This window comes from Solea solea, chromosome 13 (assembly GCF_958295425.1).
Source record: "Solea solea chromosome 13, fSolSol10.1, whole genome shotgun sequence".
In the NCBI taxonomy this organism is placed as follows: Eukaryota; Metazoa; Chordata; class Actinopteri; order Pleuronectiformes; family Soleidae; genus Solea; species Solea solea.
The window spans coordinates 7,240,741-7,259,780 of record NC_081146.1 but is presented as its reverse complement, the minus strand read 5'-3'; the positions used below and the strand labels follow the sequence as shown (position 1 = coordinate 7,259,780).

The following is a 19,040-nucleotide window of genomic DNA, read 5'->3' as shown; positions in this document are numbered from 1 at the left end:
CTCTCATTGGCTGGTTTCACACGTTACTCACTTTCTGCCCCGCCCCTTAACCTTTAGCATTGGCTAACGGTGGACGTTGCTGCGTTTCAGTTGACGCCATTCGCTGTCGCACTCGCTTTGTGCCAGTCTGGGGGCGGAAAGCTTCCGTCGTGCTGAGGAGGCGGCTCTTGTTCGTGGTTGTAGACTGTGATTGGCGTCGTTTCTCTCCGGGGCTTGACTCAGAGCCGTGTGTCATACGTGGTTGGTCCGCCGACAGGAAGCTCTAGCCCAGGGCTGAAGCCGTTCCCGTGCCCTCACTGCTGCTCTCCGTCTGTTTCGTTCTCAGTGTGTGCGGCTTCGCAGGGAGAGCGGTGCAATGAGAAAAACCGCATATGCGGTAGGCTATTCACCTTTCAAGCAGGAAAGAAATACGCAAGAAACAACCTTGTTCTGGTTCTTCCCGCACCAAAGCCTTACCCACGTCTCAGAGAGGAACCTGAAGGTGAGACATTTAATTGCCTTTATCCTAATCCAACTCGTAAATAGCCGGTGTAATATCCTTAACGTATCATATTTCAATGGAGCAGGCTAACTTCGCTTGGTTTGTCCAAATGCGGCGACATAACGCCTTAAAATAAAACCTTGGTGAGAGCAGGGGCGTTTACTGACTTATTACAAGGCTGAGCAAGAAAATGTCCAGTGTCCATATTATGAAGCAAACGACATGCCCACGGTTAGCTTTGTGTCATGTAGTATCATTAATTAAAGGACTATCATCATACTACATGTAAACCTAGGTGTAAATTACAGTGAAAATGGCGGTTTTGTGGTTGCCTGAGGTAGGAGGTCCACAGTCAGTTAAAAGGCTGGAGAGTTCATGAGGGTGCTCATGTCTTATGTTCAAGGTGTGGTTGAGCGCCGTCACTGACAGTGTCTGTGCTGCTGAGGTTAAACAGCAGGTGATTCATTCCAGGGGTCACCGCAGCTGCACTGCTGCTGCTGTATTTATACTGATAACCATTCATAATGTCGCTCTGTCCTCACTGACTGTCCACTGCAGATCATACCACACTATCATCGTCATCATCATCACCGATGCAGTGCCACACTATGCATCAGAGATGAAGGGGGGAAAGGGAAAAGGCGTTTCCAGCTTCACACACGAGCAGAGACGCGCGCACCCCCAATCACGTATTAATTAATAAATAATTAAGTGCACACTCACGCAGACACACGTTCAGACTGGTCAGGACCCCCCGCAGTCAATGACCTCGGTTCAAACTCAGTAGGTATTGTTGTCTGAGGGGAGCTGCTCTGTGTTCGGACTGTTGCTATGGAGAAGAGCAAGTCAGGGTTTTTGCAACTCCAGCTGCTGCAGGAAGAGTTTGCTGGTCAGTCCTGGCTGTACTGCGACAACCTGTGTGTGTGTGTGTGTGTGTGTGTGTGTGTGAAGAAACTGCTGTTGTGAAATCACTGGTATTGATGATTCAGTGTGGACTTGTGAGACAAAGGAATCTAGATCTCAGATTTTAACAAGAGAGCCGGTGTCTGTAGCATGATGTATGAATATGTTCTGTCATCAAATGTGAGAAGGTGAAAGCAAATTCATTGTGGGGATGAGTCGATCCCTCATCGGTATCAATACAATACCGAGTATCGGTATCTGTCTGATATTTAGTATCGGCAAAAGTCTGGCACTGGTCAAAATCACCAGATCAGATGTAAAAAAGCGAGAACAACGAACGTGATATGATCTGTAAAATCCTAAATATGCAAACGCTTCACTAGCATAGAAAAAAACATGTCACTGACATCATAGCATTCCTGTCTACTGCTGTGTGGACCTATTCAACGATGAAAGGGGAAAAAAGCAAAACAACTTAGTCTAGTTTTGTTTGTCAAATTTTACATGTAGAAGCAAGAGCATTTTAACTGAGTCATGTTTTGTGCTGTTTATTGGAGAAGAATATTTGTTTAACAGTTTAAGCATATGTGTTTTTGAAATGGCTGCTTATGACCCGGCTATAAAGTTCTTAGCACAGCTGTGTTTTAAACAGCTTAGTTTTGTAAGTTATAAAACAACTGTACTGGACTGTGATATTGGTTTTGAAAAGCAGAAAAGTCCAATTGAGCCATCCCTAATTGATTAATTCTATAAGGAGTGTTTATGTAACCCATGTTTGATAAAGCCATTATTATTATTATCACTAGTCTGGTTCTGTCTCTCCATTAGATTCATTTGTAATGAGAACGCAGTAGAGATATTTAGGATCACATATTTTTCATACTGAGTGGATGGGTGGTGGCAACTTCTTTTGTCAACATGTTGACTCCACACCCAGAGTCATGTTGGAGTAACAGGTATGGTAACGGCAGGGTTGAGGACTGGGCTTTGTCATGAACAAGACAAAGAGGGAAAAACTGAGACAGAGATGCATAGCAGGAATCAGGACTGATGACATACCTGTTGAGGCATGGAGACGTCTCACACCTAAAAATTGCACTTCCTAAAAGCCAACTCAACACCTGTATGAGGAAGTTTGACATTCACCCAAGCTTTAATTTCTTAAACCTGTTTCCATTTAGGGTTAAAATTATGAATATTTAAAACAAATATTTATTTAATTCAATTAATGTAAATATTCTCTTGAGGAAAGTTCGTCACACAAAAATCGAGGGTTTTCTATCTGGTGGATTCAGAAAAAACAGCCCAAAAGGTTCTGTTACCACAAGAATCCATCCTCGCTAGTCCTGCATATCCAGTTAACCATTATCTACCATCCCAGCCTACTGCTATTGCTGTGTGTTTGACATCAGCAACAAACATTGTTGAATATATATAGGTCATTCTAAACAGGGTAGCAGCTACTCCATCTAAAACTCCCACTGCCCCTAATGGAGAGTTTCAATGGTGACTGAGTTCCCCTACCCTCAACAAAGTTAACTTTTCTCACACAATTCCTTCTGTGCATGACTTCATAGTTGTCAGAGCACATCTTGAAACAGTCACTCTGACTGGAGATTGCTTCATGTTTTTGAGTAGTTGCCATATCTATCTATAGTCACCTTCTCTCTCACATGATCCCAGCCCTGAAGGGGATTCAGCATTTTAGCTCCACTGTGTACTCTAGTCCTCAGAAAAGGGCCTCTCTGGAGCTTCATCTCTGCTGGGTCTCACGTGACCTGCGATGGAAGGATGCTTCATTTTCTTTCAGTCAACAATAGATTCAAGTCTACTTTGATTCTTTCTCCTCACTGCTGTCCCACTCTTCTCCCTCACCACCCCCAACACTGTCATGTTGATTGATTCTCCAACTCTCCTTTCCTCCACCCAACCATCTCTCTGCCTTTCATTTTCTCATCCCTGTCTTCTCCTTGATTTGATGTGTCTTTCAATTAGGCCATCCCTGACCCAGTCTTTGGATATGGGCTGCCTGCATTTTGCGTGCTACTACCGTTCCTTCTGTACATGTGGGTGGTTCCGTGATGCGTTAATACAGACTCACATCAGTGTCACTGTCAGACTGTCCTTTTTGCAGCGTCTACAACGCTCCATTTTTCAGCATCTCACAAGAAAGTAAACGCAGCTCAACACAGACTAGTTTATTGTACTTATTGTTTATGTTGTCTTCTCTCTTCTTTCCTCACCTAGTGCCAGTAGCACCATGTCCAGGCCAACGGGAGGTGGTGTCAATGACATCACCCGCTACCTGACATCGGGGGTGGCACCCGGATCTCCCAATGCCAAGTCCACAATCTCCGCTGCCAGCCAGGCCGATTGGGCCGCAAAGAGGCTGGTGTGGGTGCCTTCGGAGAAACAGGGCTTTGAGGTAAGTGGGTGTTGTCCACTGTAAAGAAAAAATGAGGACATTTCGACCTTTGTCTCCAAACATACAACTAAATCTACATTAAACGCAAGGGGATGTGAAACGATTAAACAACTTGAAATTGGTGATTAAATTATACAGTTTATTTTTTTACAACTTGTTATCACATTTCTTTTTTCACTATCTGACTATTAATCCTGAGGTAAATTATTAGCCCAAGTATGTTCCTTCCACTGAAGGTGTGTCAGAAAAGGTGGGGCAAAGCAACGCAGGGTGTGTGTGGGTTTATGTGTGAGCGACCATATTTTTGAGGTTTTCTTTTTTTCATTTCAGTGACAATGCTGTAATTAGACTCTTTATTTAGTCATGTTCTGCTCCCTAACATGTTTGGGCTTAATGACTATCACAAGGCCATTGTCATGATATTTATGTACATTTCAAATTTTCATTGATGCTCACTGGAGGATGTGAAATATGAATTTGACGTAGCTGTGAGCCTTCTTGTCTCTGCTGGACTGGTTTCATAGTGAGCTCAGTGAATAGAACAATACCCTCCTTCAGCCTCCTAATGTTAAAGAGGCCGTTGCAGAGACACTGACTTCATTTTACACTCATGATCTGAGAATGGCACTGTTGGACAAACACACACTAGGGATACACACATTCATCCACTTAATACACACAAAGACACGCATGCGCTCGCCCTGTTTCATATTCTGAGCGTGTGGTGTTCAATCTGTGACTAATATACACCCACATGCACACAGAAAAAGAAACGCACCAACTGTAAGTTGTGGGTTTGCATGTCCAGTGGCAGAAACAATAAAGCGAAGCAAAGCTGAGTCCTGTGACTTGGGTCAGACCCTGAAATATACTGCTTCCTGTCAAACTAGCACAAGATCAACAGCGTGACAAAGGAAGTTCTCTCTTCTGTTCTGTCTCCATCAATCCCTGTCTGTTGTCAAATATGACTCTGTCCTTAAATCTCACAAGCAGAGATTTCCCAAAAAAACTTTACTTGGTACATTTTAAAATCAGAACTGCTAGTTTACTGTACACTTACATTTCTAGACTAAAGATGTAGTCCAATAACTAGAAACCTACATTATACTGTAGCTGCATTTTCCCAAAGCTAATGGATGACTACTAGGTAGCTGTCAGCAGGGTCTATTCTATCAGTCGCAGAGTGAAAGATGTCACAATCTTGAAGTTTGCTTGTGGTTGGTATTATCTTTTAGCCAGAATTACTTACATTGGTGTTTTAAGGAAAATGCAACAAGACCTCTGAGAAGATTAAAGTTGTCAAACATCTTATACTGCAAAATATTGTTTTAACCTTTTAAATTCACGTTATTCCTTTATTTGCTTTGTTTTTATGTATCGATTTATCTGAGTGTGATTTTTGGACAGTTTATCTTGCGAATGCATTGCTTTGTTCATGATGTTGGCTGCGGTGGTGTCAGATTTTTCATACTCTTCCATTTTTTGTATAACTTTCTACATCCTTTCTGTGTGTTTCTAACCACAGTCGGCCAGTATCCGGGAGGAGCGTGGCGATGAGGTGGAGGTTGAGCTTACAGACAGCCAGCGGAAGCTGACTCTGTCCAGGGAGGAGGTGCAGAGGATGAACCCCCCTCGTTTCAGTAAAGTGGAGGACATGGCCGACCTCACCTGCCTCAACGAAGCATCTGTGCTGCATAACCTGAGAGAGCGATACTACTCTGGTTTGATCTATGTGAGTCCACAAAACATTCACAGCACAAGCATATTCATGCATGCACAATGGAAAACCTGCGCATATGTAGATGCATTAGGTAGGGGAAGCAGCATGTGCCGACATACAGTGTGGGATGTGTGCATGCATGTGTTTGTAGTCAGCTCTCGTGGCATTTTCCTGTGTAACTGATATGTGGCAGTATGAGAGGTGAGGAGTCCGTTTACAAAGTTACTCACAAGTCTGCTGTGACAGTTGTGGCATCTCTGGTTTCTGTGGCAGGGCAGTAGAGTACAAGGGCACAAAGAATGAGCTATTAAGAAATAGAATAATGTATGCACATAGATGCTGTTACACTGAGTGTGCGTGTTAAGAGACGGACAGAGAGGAGCAGGATTGTTGGAATAGCTTAGAGAGGCGTGTTACAATTTGAGATAAGATAGAATGGTTTATAGTCCTGACTTTCTCTGCAGTTAAATAAGAATTATGAGAATAATAATGTATGGGTGTGGCTGGGAACAGTGTAAAAAATGAGTCATGATTGTTTTTTAATGACTGAATCATACATTTGTAAATCTTACTAATACTGTACTTTATGATGAATCTGTTGTGTCTGATGAATGTGTGCACGTTGTGGGAGAACAGTGCAGATATTTTTACTGTGATTATGGCTAATTATGCATATGATGTTTTGATGTTGTGTATGTCATATATGTGTGTAGCTAGTGTGTCATTTCAATGTTTTAAGTTGCACTCTTTGAAATGAATCCCTGCGGAAAAGTTTGTTCGTTTGCTCGACTGAAATTAATCCTCAATTGCCAGAGGATCATTAGCTTAGCCCAAATGCTTGCACAGGGTGTATTCATGTTTACCGTGTCTGGCAGACAATATATTCAATCCAGAAAAAGATAGACATGCTTAGGGCTCAAGATCTTTGTTGCTTTACTCCTTTGTTTTTGTTCAGTGAGATAATACTTCACCTGCAGTGATCATACAGCTGCAGTGAAGGCACACACAGTACATACGATACTAATGACAACACTGTGGAAACATCTGTCCCTTTAAACACGTCTACAAGAATGCAGAAAGAATGTATATGTTCAAAAACAGATTATATTCCATTCCATTTGTGTTTACACAAATGTATACTAACACTGTGAAATGAGACTATTGTATGTGGCCATACTGATATGCAAACCTCTCTACTCTCTCTGTTTCCCAGACATATTCAGGATTGTTCTGTGTGGTTGTGAACCCATACAAAAACCTGCCCATCTACACCGAGTCCATCGTGGAGATGTACCGGGGCAAAAAACGCCATGAGATGCCCCCTCACATCTATGCCATTTCAGAGGCTGCCTATCGCAGCATGTTACAAGGTACTCAACACTATCTGTGGCCTCTGACCCCAGAATAACTTTTACACCATAGCTAACTTACACCTTACATCTGCTGCTATCAGCTCAGCTGGGCTGGAATGTGACACTAAATTCACTTTGTGATCTTTGATCACTGAGCCACGCCATGAACGCTATTTAAAGGTGTGGCCCGTAACACGCTTTATCGTAAACTTTAAAAGTGAAAAAGAAAACATTTTTCCCGCAGTAGAGATTTCCAGGTGTGGCACCTCTTTCAGGTCTGTCATGGAATATTTGTTGTGGTAATGATAGTAACCACATATTACACTAGAATCAACAATGGATGGGCTTTTTCTAAACCCAACCTGTCACATTGAGTTCACTCAATGTGACAGACAATTCCCAGCAACCATTAAAAAACTGTCAGGCTTGATTAGGTAATGATTCTGCCTCAGGGTGTCTTCCTGAGATAACAAGACAGATGAGGCTATGTGTGTGTGTGTATGAGTTTGCCTCCCCCTCACCCTCCCCAGCGCAGGTTGTAGGTGTGTAACCAGAGTGATTGAACCTGTAGGACCAGTATGAATTCTTCCAGACTGAACACATGGGAATCTTTCAAAGCAGACACAAGCAATGTTGCAAACAACGTCCACCCAGTGAGTAACAGTGCCGTGTGGTCTGGCAGCCTGAAGAGACCAGTTAAGCTGGCAACCTGCTTCTCTCTACATCACTATGTAGTGAAAGAGTAAGAAGGAGGAGTGGGAGTAAGACGGTCAGGAATTTCAACAACAAAGCTGTGGCACTGCATTTATAATACGTACAGCATTAAACATCAAAATATGAGGTGTGAGGCTTCCATTGTTCTACAGGCCTGATAAGTGGAAGTGGAGGCTTAAGTGTAACAAGAGCCTACCAGTAGCTTATAAAACCTCTCTAACATACAGCACCGTACAGTGTGTTATTTCACAGAATCATGTGTCAGCATGTGTGCACTTTCTGTCTGTCTGTCACGAAGTGTCTGTCATCAAAATGTTTTTTCTTCCTTCACAGACAGAGAAGATCAGGCAATCCTCTGCACGTGAGTAGTAGTACAGCACTGACTATATCTATCTGTGTGTGTGTATGTGTGTATTCTTAATAATTGGCTATGAGGATAATATCGCTAATATATAAAATGACAAAAACCTAAATTACTTTTGTCTCCACACCAAAGACATTGGGGTTAACTGTCACAGAGGAACAAAGAAACCTGAAACCACGAAAGAAATCTAGTAATCGCTTAAGTACCCAAGGACATATTGTGTGCATGTCTGTGTGTGTTTCTGAATGAGACACCAGGAGAAATCTCAATAGTGATATATTTTAAAATCATTTCTGGGCCATTTTCACAAATCATGCAATCCTCAGAGCGGTAAAGATAATGGAATGAAAATTTCTTAAGTGGTTTAAGATGTAATGTAAATCAGACTTTTGACCATGTGACCCACAGTAATAACTCAGAGTCAATAAATGAAATAGTAAACACTCCACTGTGCTGACTCCTCACATGTCCGTGCTGCTAATGCAGCTACAGTTTGCCTTTCATAACCCATTGGCCCTAATTAGTCGGTTTCATGCATATTTTATGTGTGACATACACACTGTGGTATTTGTTGTCTTATATGTTTTAAACATACACATTTAGAGTTTACTGTGCTGCAATTATTATTTGATTGATTTGATAATCTGTTAATCGGTTAGATTTTTCAGTTTCTTAAATGTTTCTGTTTCTTTGCTCCATGTAACAAAGAAATCATTAAAACTGAATAATTTTGTTTTCTGGACAAAACAAGGCATTTGAGAACGTCATCGTTTCCAGGTTTTGTCTGACGTTATTATGCACCAAACAAGTACTCGATTAATCCAGAAAAGAATCGTTAGTTGCAGCCCTACTGTTCATATTGAAGAGAAAATTCAGAAATGAGCTTTAAGGCCTGTAACATAGGCTTCTGTCATTTGTCTCTCTACCTCTCTGCTTGAAGGAGCACCATCCGACTCTCTGTCATTGTGATTTCCTGCCAGACTCTTCCTGGCATTGTCAAGAATACTCCTTTAGGTCATTTTCAGTTTGGAAGTGTATTTGGGCCGAGGTGTCTGCTTCTTTTAGATCTTATACAGTGGCTATTTTTGCACCATTCTCCTTCATTCTGGTCCAAGAGCAGCAAAAATGACACAACCCGTATCCTCTGCATCTGCTTTCTGTTTAGACCTGTGGCTTCCAATGCACTATATGGTCTCTATGTTTATTGGTGTGATGAGTGTGTTTGGACACTTGTTCCTATGTGTTCCCTCTCTTACCTGTATATACCATTTATGATGAGGGCCATATGTGTTTGAGAGAATTGTATTTATTATGTACATGTGTTGTACTTACTTGGTTTTGTGTGCATATTCCAGAGGCGAGTCTGGGGCTGGGAAAACAGAGAACACAAAGAAAGTTATCCAGTATTTGGCCCACGTTGCCTCCTCCCATAAGGGTGGCACTCCGGGTAGGAGCAAGGAGGCTATGCAGGTATGTCAGAGACTGATGTTGTATGGAGAGCAAAGAGGAATACTATTTGAATCACTGCAGGCCACAGGACAAAGACAATTTAATGAACTCATACATAACATTAACTCATGTATATCTTATATACATCAGTATTTATCTTATATCTTGGTCACTGCTAATCTTCTGTTTGACATAGTTGTGATTTTCCATTCTGATGTAATTGTACATTTTCATTCTCTTTGCAGTTTTTTGTTGTTGTTTTTTTACCATTACACTAAACTTACAACAAGGGTTAAATGTAGAACTACAGGGTATTAGTGTCAAAAGCTCTATAAAATTATAATTCAATCTTATAGCTGCTCTCTGTGACCAGTGCTTTTTCCTTCATCAAATCACAATTTACTGAGCCAGCATGGTTCACCAATTGAATTGGCCTTATCTTATTTGGTGTGGGTTTTCTCAGTCTCAGGTCTATTTTCTTCTCTCTCAGTATTAGTACTTCCTTTCAGCTTGTTTCCCCCCTCTTCTCTCTTCTTTGTTCCTCTATCCTTCCTGCGTGTTCAGATTGATGGCTCTAGGTCTTTAACAAGAGGCAGTACTCTGGTGAACAGGGTGAGTTTCCTCTGTCCTTCCCAGTGCTTTTCTCCTTTTCTTTTTTTATCCTTTAATAGACAACACAATGATTGTGACTAACTGCTACCACTGATGCAACTCCACTTAACAATCAAGCATTCAGCTGTACAGTATTTATATATATATGTATAGTTTTGTTTTTTGTACTCCTCAGTTTGTTGTTGTTGTTGTTGTTGTTGTTCTCTTATTTGTCTTTTTGTTTATCTCATTCATATGTTCCATCCAACCACCTGTTCCCCTCTTCCCAAACACCTCATTTTGTCCCACAATTCATCAGAGTTTACAATATGTGAGTATGAACAAATGAAGGCAACTGGGAATCATATCTGGTTGAACTTTCCACATGAGCTGATATGATTCCTCTTTTATGCACATGGGTTAGAGGGTCTCCACTTTGTGGACCGAAGCTAAGTCTCCAGTTCTCAGTGGTCACTGTAGAACTGTGAGACATTTCTGGTGTTCAGGTGGTTTTAAACGTGCAGTATGGGTGAATGCAGTTGAATGAGTGGGAGTGGGTGTGGCTGTGTTGCTGCAGACATCCTTGCACATGTGTGTAGTGAGTTAGCTAGTGGACTTACTTAAATATGCAGTTTTGACAATGTGTGCCGTGTACATATTGTTTGCTGTGTGTTTTGTCACTGTAAAAACTGCTGACATGCTGCTCGTCGCGTGTGTTTTTGTCTGTCTGCTTTTATTGTCGACAGGCTTACATTCCTCACCACCTTTTACAGTATAAATGCCTCCTGTAGCAACAGCAACTCCCTTGACACTCATCAGTGACTGCTGCTGCTGCTGTTGCTGCTGTCTAAACGGCTGCTGCATTGCTAATGAGTCAGCTGCAGTAATGCATTGCAGGTAGCAAGAATCAGCCAACATATAGCTTGTGAATGACGCTACAATGAAAAGCTGCAGCTGCCTTCTTCGCTCTATAAACAATGGTTCTCAACTGACTCTTGATAATTGGTTTCTATAGATTTTCTTTTAATAATGAAAGACTTTCAATTTTAATAAGCGAAACATTACACACAATGAATGTCCTTATTATTGATTGCTTAACTAATGAGGGCTCGTCACTCTAATTAATGTTGAGAATCATTTGTTCCTGGGTCTGGGAATGGTTTATGGTGTGTTATGAAATGCTGTTTTCTGCTCTAAAATGCACCAGTATGTGTTACTGCTGCTCAAGAATGAGTCATGCAGTTTTTGTATTTTACATAACAGGTCAGTGGTTTGTTCAAAGTGGTGGTGGTGTAATGTAAATGGTGCATTTTAGTCAATAGTCCCTATGGAAGTTTTTCTGTTATCACTGTAGTGCTGTGAATGTGACCTGATGTCTCTTGTGTGTCTCAGGGCGAGCTGGAGAGACAGCTGCTGCAGGCCAACCCCATACTGGAGGCCTTTGGCAATGCGAAGACTGTCAAGAATGACAACTCTTCTAGATTTGTAAGACCTGTTTATATTCATCTGTTCGTCATTTGCTTCTGATTTTCTTAATGTTTTAATGTAAACTGAAATATCTAACCACTTCTCCTTCTTCTTAAGGGTAAATTCATCCGCATTAATTTTGATGTGGCAGGGTACATCGTTGGTGCCAACATTGAAACCTGTATCCTTTTCTACATCTTTTGATGGATCAGGTGAATCCCTTGATCCTTAGATAAGCTTAGATTGGAGGATTTTCTTCAATTTGTGAATGTTGTTGTTTTTGCCAAAGGTCTATATCCTAAACTCCAAAGATATAATTGAAAATGAGAACAAATGCACGGTACTTTTAACTGGATTTATGTGAAAAAAGGCTCTACTGTGCCACTCTTGGTCGTACACATCCATGACATATGAATCTAGACCTCCTTGAAAAGTCCCGGGCAACGCGCCAGGCCAAAGATGAGAGGACATTCCACATTTTTTACCAGTTTTTGTGTGGCGCTTCAGAGCAAACAAGGGGTGAGCAAAAACAGAGGCCGACCAAGTACAATAATGTGTTACACATACTAAACTGTTTTAGTCTGATAATCAATGATCAAGTAATCGCTGTCCTATTCAATATCCATATAATTATTTTACCCCTTGTCCTTCTTCTTTAGCTGACCTACTCTTAGGAACTGCAGATGACTATCGCTTTCTCAGTGGAGGCTCCATCCCTGTTCCTGGTCAGAGTGATTCAGAGAACTTCACACAGACCATGGACTCCATGGCCATAATGGGTTTCAACCCAGAAGAGTCAGTGTGTAAGAGAAGGGATGATACAGAGGGAAGAATTAGAGACATCAGTTTGCTACTTACACATTTTTAAGCCTTGCTGTCATTCACATTTCCTCTCTCTGTCTGTCTGTCCGCTTCTCAGCCATGCTGAAGGTGATCTCCTCTGTGCTCCAGTTAGGCAATATTACCTTCATGAAGGAGAAGAATCATGACCAGGCCTCCATGCCTGATAACACGGCTGCTCAGAAACTGTGCCATCTGCTGGGCATCAACGTACTAGAGTTCACCAGGGCCATCCTCACACCCAGGATCAAAGTAGGTCGAGAGTATGTGCAGAAGGCCCAGACTAAAGAACAGGTAAGATTCTATAATCATAGATGTTGTACTGTTTGTTATGAGAAGAGTAAAAAAAGATCAAACTGTTAGATTATGTTTAATAGGATGCCACAATCTGGACAACTAATGGGAAACTCGTGTTTCCTCTTTCAGGCTGACTTTGCTGTGGAGGCCCTGGCGAAGGCCACTTATGAGCGTCTGTTCAGATGGCTGGTGCACAGGGTCAACAGAGCTCTGGACCGCAGACAGAGACAGGGAGCCTCCTTCATAGGAATCCTTGACATTGCTGGATTTGAGATCTTCCAAGTATGATTATTTGAAGATGTTTCTAATTTTGTTTCACTGAAGTGTGTTTATGGCCATAAAAATCTTATTTCTGTCTATTTTTTTGTGAAGTGGTAATTTAGGCAAATAGTTTGAAGAGCTTTCTTTGAAGTCAGAACTGGTTTAGATTGCAATCCATATTAGGTTAAGGCAAGTGTTGATGCAATTCTCCACCCCCTATTAGTGTATGTTTGTATAGTTAATCACACGGCCTGAAGAATAATTCCTTTTTTTGGTTCTTTGTTTGTTTCCCTCTGCAGCTAAACTCATTTGAGCAGCTGTGCATTAACTACACCAATGAGAAGCTGCAGCAGCTCTTCAACCACACCATGTTCATACTGGAGCAGGAGGAGTACCAGCGGGAGGGCATCGAGTGGAACTTCATTGACTTTGGCCTGGACTTACAGCCGTGCATAGACCTCATTGAGAAACCGGTACAAACAGTCCAGTCAAACAAACCTCACTGTGTTTCTGTATCATCTTTATATCAAAAGCCACATTTTATTCACAATAAATGTTTATGTGTTTCCCTTTCTTTTTCAGACCCACCCACCTGGTGTTCTGGCCCTGCTGGATGAAGAGTGCTGGTTCCCTCGGGCGACAGACCGCTCATTTGTGGAGAAGGTGTCTGCTGAGCAAGGCACCCATCCTAAATTCTTCAAATCAAAACAGCCACGTGGTGAAGCCGACTTCTCCATCATTCACTATGCTGGAAAGGTATCCCTCTTTTTTGCCATCTTTCCCAACAGTGTGCAACATACATTAAAAAGCCACATCTCACCTTTTGTCTGGCCTCCCTTCGCCGCAGGTGGACTATAAAGCAGATCAGTGGTTGGTGAAGAATATGGATCCTCTGAACGACAATGTGGCGTCTTTGCTTCACCAGTCTTCAGATCATTTTGTCTCTGAACTCTGGAAAGAGGGTGAGACTCATTTACACACGTGTGTGTGTGTACTATGAACATTAAAAATGTAACTTTTATTTATTTATTTATTTCGGTCATGACATTTAGATCACTCATCACATAACATTGCAGTTCACACAATATACATAACCGAAAGGGAAACTTGTGGACTATATGTATCTTGTGCAAAATGTACATAATATGAGGGTAATGTACTTTTAACTTTATCTTTGTACTAACTTGGCTGTCTTTCTTCTCTTTCTCTGTTTTGAAACTGTCTTTCTGCTGTCTCTTACTTTCTCCTCATCTCTCTGCTCCCTCTTCCTTCTTGTTCTCTCCTGTGTTTGCTTCATGCTTTTTCTTTTCCCCTCCTGCTCTTTTCTCTTGCTTCTGCACTTCTTTGATTCTCATTTGGGCTCCTTCCCTCTTATCTTTCTGCCTGTCCTCTCCTTCACCCTGCATCAGATATCCAAACTCTTCCTCGTGTCTACTTCTTTGATTCCTATGCCACAATACAGGCTAATGGCTCAGACAGTAGGTGTTTCTCCGCCTCTGTGTGTCACACTCACATTCCTCACTCCCACCTCTGCTCACATTATTCTTTTCTTTTCTGTCCGCCCAGTTTTGGATTGTGATGTGCCCTTTTTGTGTGTGATTTTATTTCCTTTTTATTTGATATTTGTTTTGTGGTGTTATAAATTGTTTCATATTTTTCCATTCTCTTCGCTGTGATGTTGCCTCAAATGCTGTTTTTGCTCTTTCACCATGTTTTGGCTTTTAGTGATAGTGCTGTGATAGTGCTGTGCTTGTGTCATGTAGTTATTTACCTTGGTTTAGTGTGTCAAGATACCAGCCTCACAAAATACATTTCACTTGAAATGTGACCCTGAATCAACTCTAGCGATACTGCAACATATTGGCACACTAGTATCGAAACATTAAGCAATAACTGCTGTCAATTCCAGAGAAAAACTTTAAGAACGTTATCATGATCAGACAAACCTGCAGTCCTACCTGTGCAGACATGTTGAAAATGAACAGGTTGAACTGGAGAAGCTTTACCTGTCGCACACTTGTAAATGTGTGTTTGTCACACTGAGAATATGTTCTTATTTGTTGTTGGCTGATATGGGTGAGACAATGTCCTACATTGGTTTTGGCTTTAAGAAACATGCTAATAATAATAAGTAATATCAGCTTATTACAGATTACAGATATGAGCTCTGATGAGCTGATATCTGTCCAGAGCCTTGACAGCAGGTGTGAAAATGTGTATGCCATCATTATATCATGGCAGTCACAGGGACATCAACATGCGAAATTGATAAAAACTCACTTTCATCATAACTCTATGTGTTTTCATTTATCCAGTGGACAGGATTGTGGGTATGGACCAGGTGTCGACAGGGGAGAGCAGTGGGCCGGTCACATTCGGAGGTGGAGGACTAAAGACCAAGAAGGGAATGTTTAGGACAGTTAGTCAGCTTTACAAGGAGTCTCTCACCAAGCTGATGGCTACTCTGAGGAACACCAACCCCAACTTCCTCCGCTGCATCATCCCCAACCATGAGAAGAAGGTGAGACTGTGGAGCTGGATAAGAGGGAGAATGGATAGAAACCTGTAAACTACAAGAATGTCTAAATGTTTCTGTTTTTCCCTTCTCTCCCAGGCTGGTAAACTGTCTCCCAATTTGGTTTTGGACCAGCTTAGATGTAATGGTGTTCTGGAGGGGATTCGTATCTGCAGACAAGGCTTCCCTAACCGCATCCCATTCCAGGAGTTCAGGCAGAGGTATGTGCACATGTGTGCATGCATCAGAGACTGACTTGCTGAATATAATCTTGGTTTCCATCTTGAAATTTAGATCTTCTGAAGACATCCGTGTTATAGAATTAGCTCCATACTGTCTTGCTATCAGTTTTATTATGTATGTGAACATGTACATGGGATTTCACCGTAAAAACTAATAAGCTTAACAAAGTTAAGTAACAGTCACTTTTATTTACATACATCCCTATATCACAAATCACATATATGCCTCTAGGGTTTTCACAATCTCTACAACAAAGAACATCCTCTACCATTAGACCTTCAACTCTGAGGAAACATTTCCATAAATAGGCAAAATTAAAGAAACACAGTGAATGTGTATATAAAGTGCAACTCAGTTGTTAAGTGGTGGTATGCAATGACGAGGATGTAATTCTACCTTTACTACTAGTACAGTGCCTTTCATAACCATCTGTGCCTGCCGTTCTCTCTCTCACACACTACTTGTTTTCTTTAAGCACTTTCTCTGGCACCTGTAAATGACCTGTTTTACACATCCTCAGTCTCAATTACTTACAGAATCACACTTGTCTTTCAGATATGAGATCCTGACTCCTAATGCTATTCCTCGCACCTTCATGGATGGCAAACAGGCATCCGAACTCATGGTAAGTCATTTTTTGGTAGCTCTTATCAGACAGCATAGTGGTAGATGCACTGTGTGCTGACCATCTGTGTCCTTGTTCAGATCAGGGCTCTGGAGCTGGACCACAACCTATACAGAGTTGGTCAGAGTAAAGTATTCTTCAGAGCTGGAGTCCTGGGTCACCTTGAGGAGGAGAGAGACCTAAAGATCACTGACACCATCATACGCTTCCAGAGCACTTCCAGAGGCTACCTAGCACGCAAGTAAGAGTGTACCACAAAATAAATATTAACAGATCATTAGAGGTATGTTTCTTTGGTGTGTAAGCTCCTGTGAGGTATTTTACATGATATACGTATTGATTCTTTTTTCAGCAGTTAAGTGCTTTTGTTGTGTTGATAATGTTATAGTTGTAGTCCATAATTGGTTTCGAAACTATTATTATTTTTTATACTTTTTTGTATTTGCCCTACATTTTCACAACACAGTTTCAAAGATTATTGAGCAACACTGCTACAAGTTTAAATTATTAATATCACTAATGATTGTCACTCATAACTTGCACAAGTGAGTGCCCTCATTTGCAAATTGAGATACATAATGAACAGTCGATAATGAAATTATTTTGACTTGAACAAATATGGGCTGCTCTCTTGTGGCATCCTCATTAACACGGCACAACAGCACTGCTGCTGAAAACAACTCTGTTCTTGTTGAAATCCTCCTCAGGCCATCAATAAAGTTCTCTGGGAAAAAAAAAATATCAAATGTCCAGTGTCAAGTGTCTGGCTCTCACTGTCACTAGCTAACCTGCCTACCTGTGATGATATGATAAAGTTGAGTGTTTTCTTACAGGTGATTAAGATATGATGTAGTCCGTATCAACAAAACCGTTCTCACAGCGCCTCCTCTTGGCTTCAATCATTGTGTTGTCTTACAACAACCTTTCCCACTACAATGGATGTTTTTCCTTTTTCCAGACACTTTTATTTATTGATGGTTATTGAACAAATATGAAAAAAAAGTCTTTTAGAAACAACTTATGTCCTGAGCCAGTTAACATCACTCAGGGAGAAGAGAAGGCAAACATTGTTGGGGTTTCTCTTGCACAAGCGCTTGCTTAATGCGGTTCATGTAGAGTTAGTGTTTCACTCTTCAAGGAGCATTAATATTTAATTATTTATCAGCTTCTATCAGTGACTCAGGAACTGTAGCAGCATAGACAGGTCTTTGGCACAGCTTATGGAAACCCGCAAATGGCATAAATAATAAAGTTGTACTTTTTACAGTGAAGCCTAACAAGTCTGAGGTCTTTTAAAAACTGTAATATTAATTGATTTAGGTGATTTATTACCTTGATTATTATAGTTAAAAACTATAATTGTACTACATAATGCAGCAGTAAAAATAAGCATTAAAAACACATTTGTTGTTGTCCCCAGTGACAGACAGACTTTATTCCAGGCTACCTACAAATGTTTTTTATTGATTTTGTTGTGTTCTTGTGATTATTGTTTTACTTCTCAGAGCCTTTTTGAAGAAGCAGCAGCAGCTGAGTGCTCTGAGAGTGATGCAGAGGAACTGTGCTGCTTACCTCAAACTCAGGAACTGGCAGTGGTGGCGTCTGTTTACTAAGGTACCGTCGACATATACAGGAAATATAAATGAAATTTACATTGCACATATCTCCAACACTGTTGATTTTATTGCTCTATTTTATTATCTTAGTTAGTTTAATCAGAGTTTAATGATTGTATGATTGACAGTAAAAATATAGAAATAATGTTATAAGTAATATAGAATGACAGATGCAGACCCCAGCTAACATTGGACAAAACTGATAGCTGAAGTATTTGGTTTTAGAAACATGTAATATGAAACCATATGTTTGAAATAAACATGGCAATGGGAATGAAAAATTACAGTACCCCACTTCATGAAATGAAACCATGAATGTGAATGTAATGGTGAATGTTTTACATCAATCTCTGTTTAATGCTTGTTGTGGTTCATCCAGGTGAAGCCCCTGCTGCAGGTGACCCGGCAGGATGAGGAGATCCAGGTAAGGGAAGCTGAAATCCTGAAGGCGAAGGACACGCTAACCCGAGTGGAGCAGGACTACACCGAGCTGGATAAGAAATATGCTCAGGTAAACCAGCTTCCATTTTGTTCTGAGGGATCTCCGTCCATGTTCCATCAACACTGAATTCCATTTGCTCTGACTTTGCTGTGAAACAGCTGATAACTTATCACTCCTCTGCCTCCTCTTTCCGTCATGTTCTAGCTGATTGAGGAGAAGACAGTGCTGGCTGACCAGCTGCAGGCAGAGGCAGAGCTGTTTGCAGAGGCGGAGGACATGAGAGCCAAGCTGGCCAATCGGAAACAGGAACTGGAGGAAGTGCTAGGTGAGCTAGAGGCTCGATTGGAAGAGGAGGAGGAGAGGGGTGTGCAGCTAACCAATGAGAAGAAGAAGATGCAGCAGAATGTTCAGGTCTGTATGAATATTTTATTTTATGCATAAGTTGCCTATTTATACAACAATGAAGTGACAATATTTTGCTGTCATAGTCTGCCCCTGTCCTGATATGCTAATTACATCACTCAGGACCTGGAGGAGCAGTTAGAGGAGGAAGAAAGTGCCCGACAGCGCCTCCTGCTGGAGAAAGTTACCCTGGAGACTAAAGTGAAGAGTCTGGAAACCGACCTGCTGACTGCAGTGGAGCATAGAGACCGATTCAGCAAGGTGGACTGAACATTGCTTTATCACAACAGTCTCTGATAACATATTAATTTTTCTGTTTCTTAACTCCATATA

At 41.2% G+C, this 19,040-nt stretch overlaps 1 protein-coding gene across 8 annotated transcripts in view; it reads left to right on the top strand.

Annotated features, from left to right (window-relative positions):
- Nucleotides 1–123: 123 nt before the first annotated feature.
- Nucleotides 124–19,040, top strand: part of myh14 (myosin, heavy chain 14, non-muscle) — a 28,994-nt gene continuing 10,077 nt past the window's right edge. For 3 of the 8 annotated variants that reach the window (XM_058648571.1, XM_058648570.1, XM_058648569.1), the window contains exons 1-25: nucleotides 124–481; nucleotides 3,632–3,809; nucleotides 5,335–5,541; nucleotides 6,743–6,899; nucleotides 7,929–7,956; nucleotides 9,315–9,429; nucleotides 9,973–10,020; nucleotides 11,392–11,484; nucleotides 11,584–11,647; nucleotides 11,887–11,985; nucleotides 12,126–12,269; nucleotides 12,386–12,600; nucleotides 12,733–12,885; nucleotides 13,164–13,337; nucleotides 13,447–13,620; nucleotides 13,712–13,826; nucleotides 14,274–14,342; nucleotides 15,180–15,385; nucleotides 15,479–15,600; nucleotides 16,178–16,247; nucleotides 16,328–16,488; nucleotides 17,753–17,861; nucleotides 18,243–18,374; nucleotides 18,510–18,716; nucleotides 18,831–18,968. In XM_058648571.1, the coding sequence (XP_058504554.1) occupies nucleotides 3,645–3,809; nucleotides 5,335–5,541; nucleotides 6,743–6,899; nucleotides 7,929–7,956; nucleotides 9,315–9,429; nucleotides 9,973–10,020; nucleotides 11,392–11,484; nucleotides 11,584–11,647; nucleotides 11,887–11,985; nucleotides 12,126–12,269; nucleotides 12,386–12,600; nucleotides 12,733–12,885; nucleotides 13,164–13,337; nucleotides 13,447–13,620; nucleotides 13,712–13,826; nucleotides 14,274–14,342; nucleotides 15,180–15,385; nucleotides 15,479–15,600; nucleotides 16,178–16,247; nucleotides 16,328–16,488; nucleotides 17,753–17,861; nucleotides 18,243–18,374; nucleotides 18,510–18,716; nucleotides 18,831–18,968 (3,165 nt within the window). In that variant the 5' untranslated portion in view covers nucleotides 124–481; nucleotides 3,632–3,644. Of the gene's footprint in view, nucleotides 482–3,631; nucleotides 3,810–5,334; nucleotides 5,542–6,742; nucleotides 6,900–7,928; nucleotides 7,957–9,314; nucleotides 9,430–9,972; nucleotides 10,021–10,318; nucleotides 10,331–11,391; nucleotides 11,485–11,583; nucleotides 11,648–11,886; nucleotides 11,986–12,125; nucleotides 12,270–12,385; nucleotides 12,601–12,732; nucleotides 12,886–13,163; nucleotides 13,338–13,446; nucleotides 13,621–13,711; nucleotides 13,827–14,273; nucleotides 14,343–15,179; nucleotides 15,386–15,478; nucleotides 15,601–16,177; nucleotides 16,248–16,327; nucleotides 16,489–17,752; nucleotides 17,862–18,242; nucleotides 18,375–18,509; nucleotides 18,717–18,830; nucleotides 18,969–19,040 lie in introns of all 8 variants that reach the window. The other 5 variants (XM_058648573.1, XM_058648574.1, XM_058648576.1 and 2 more) reach the window with 5 other exon arrangements.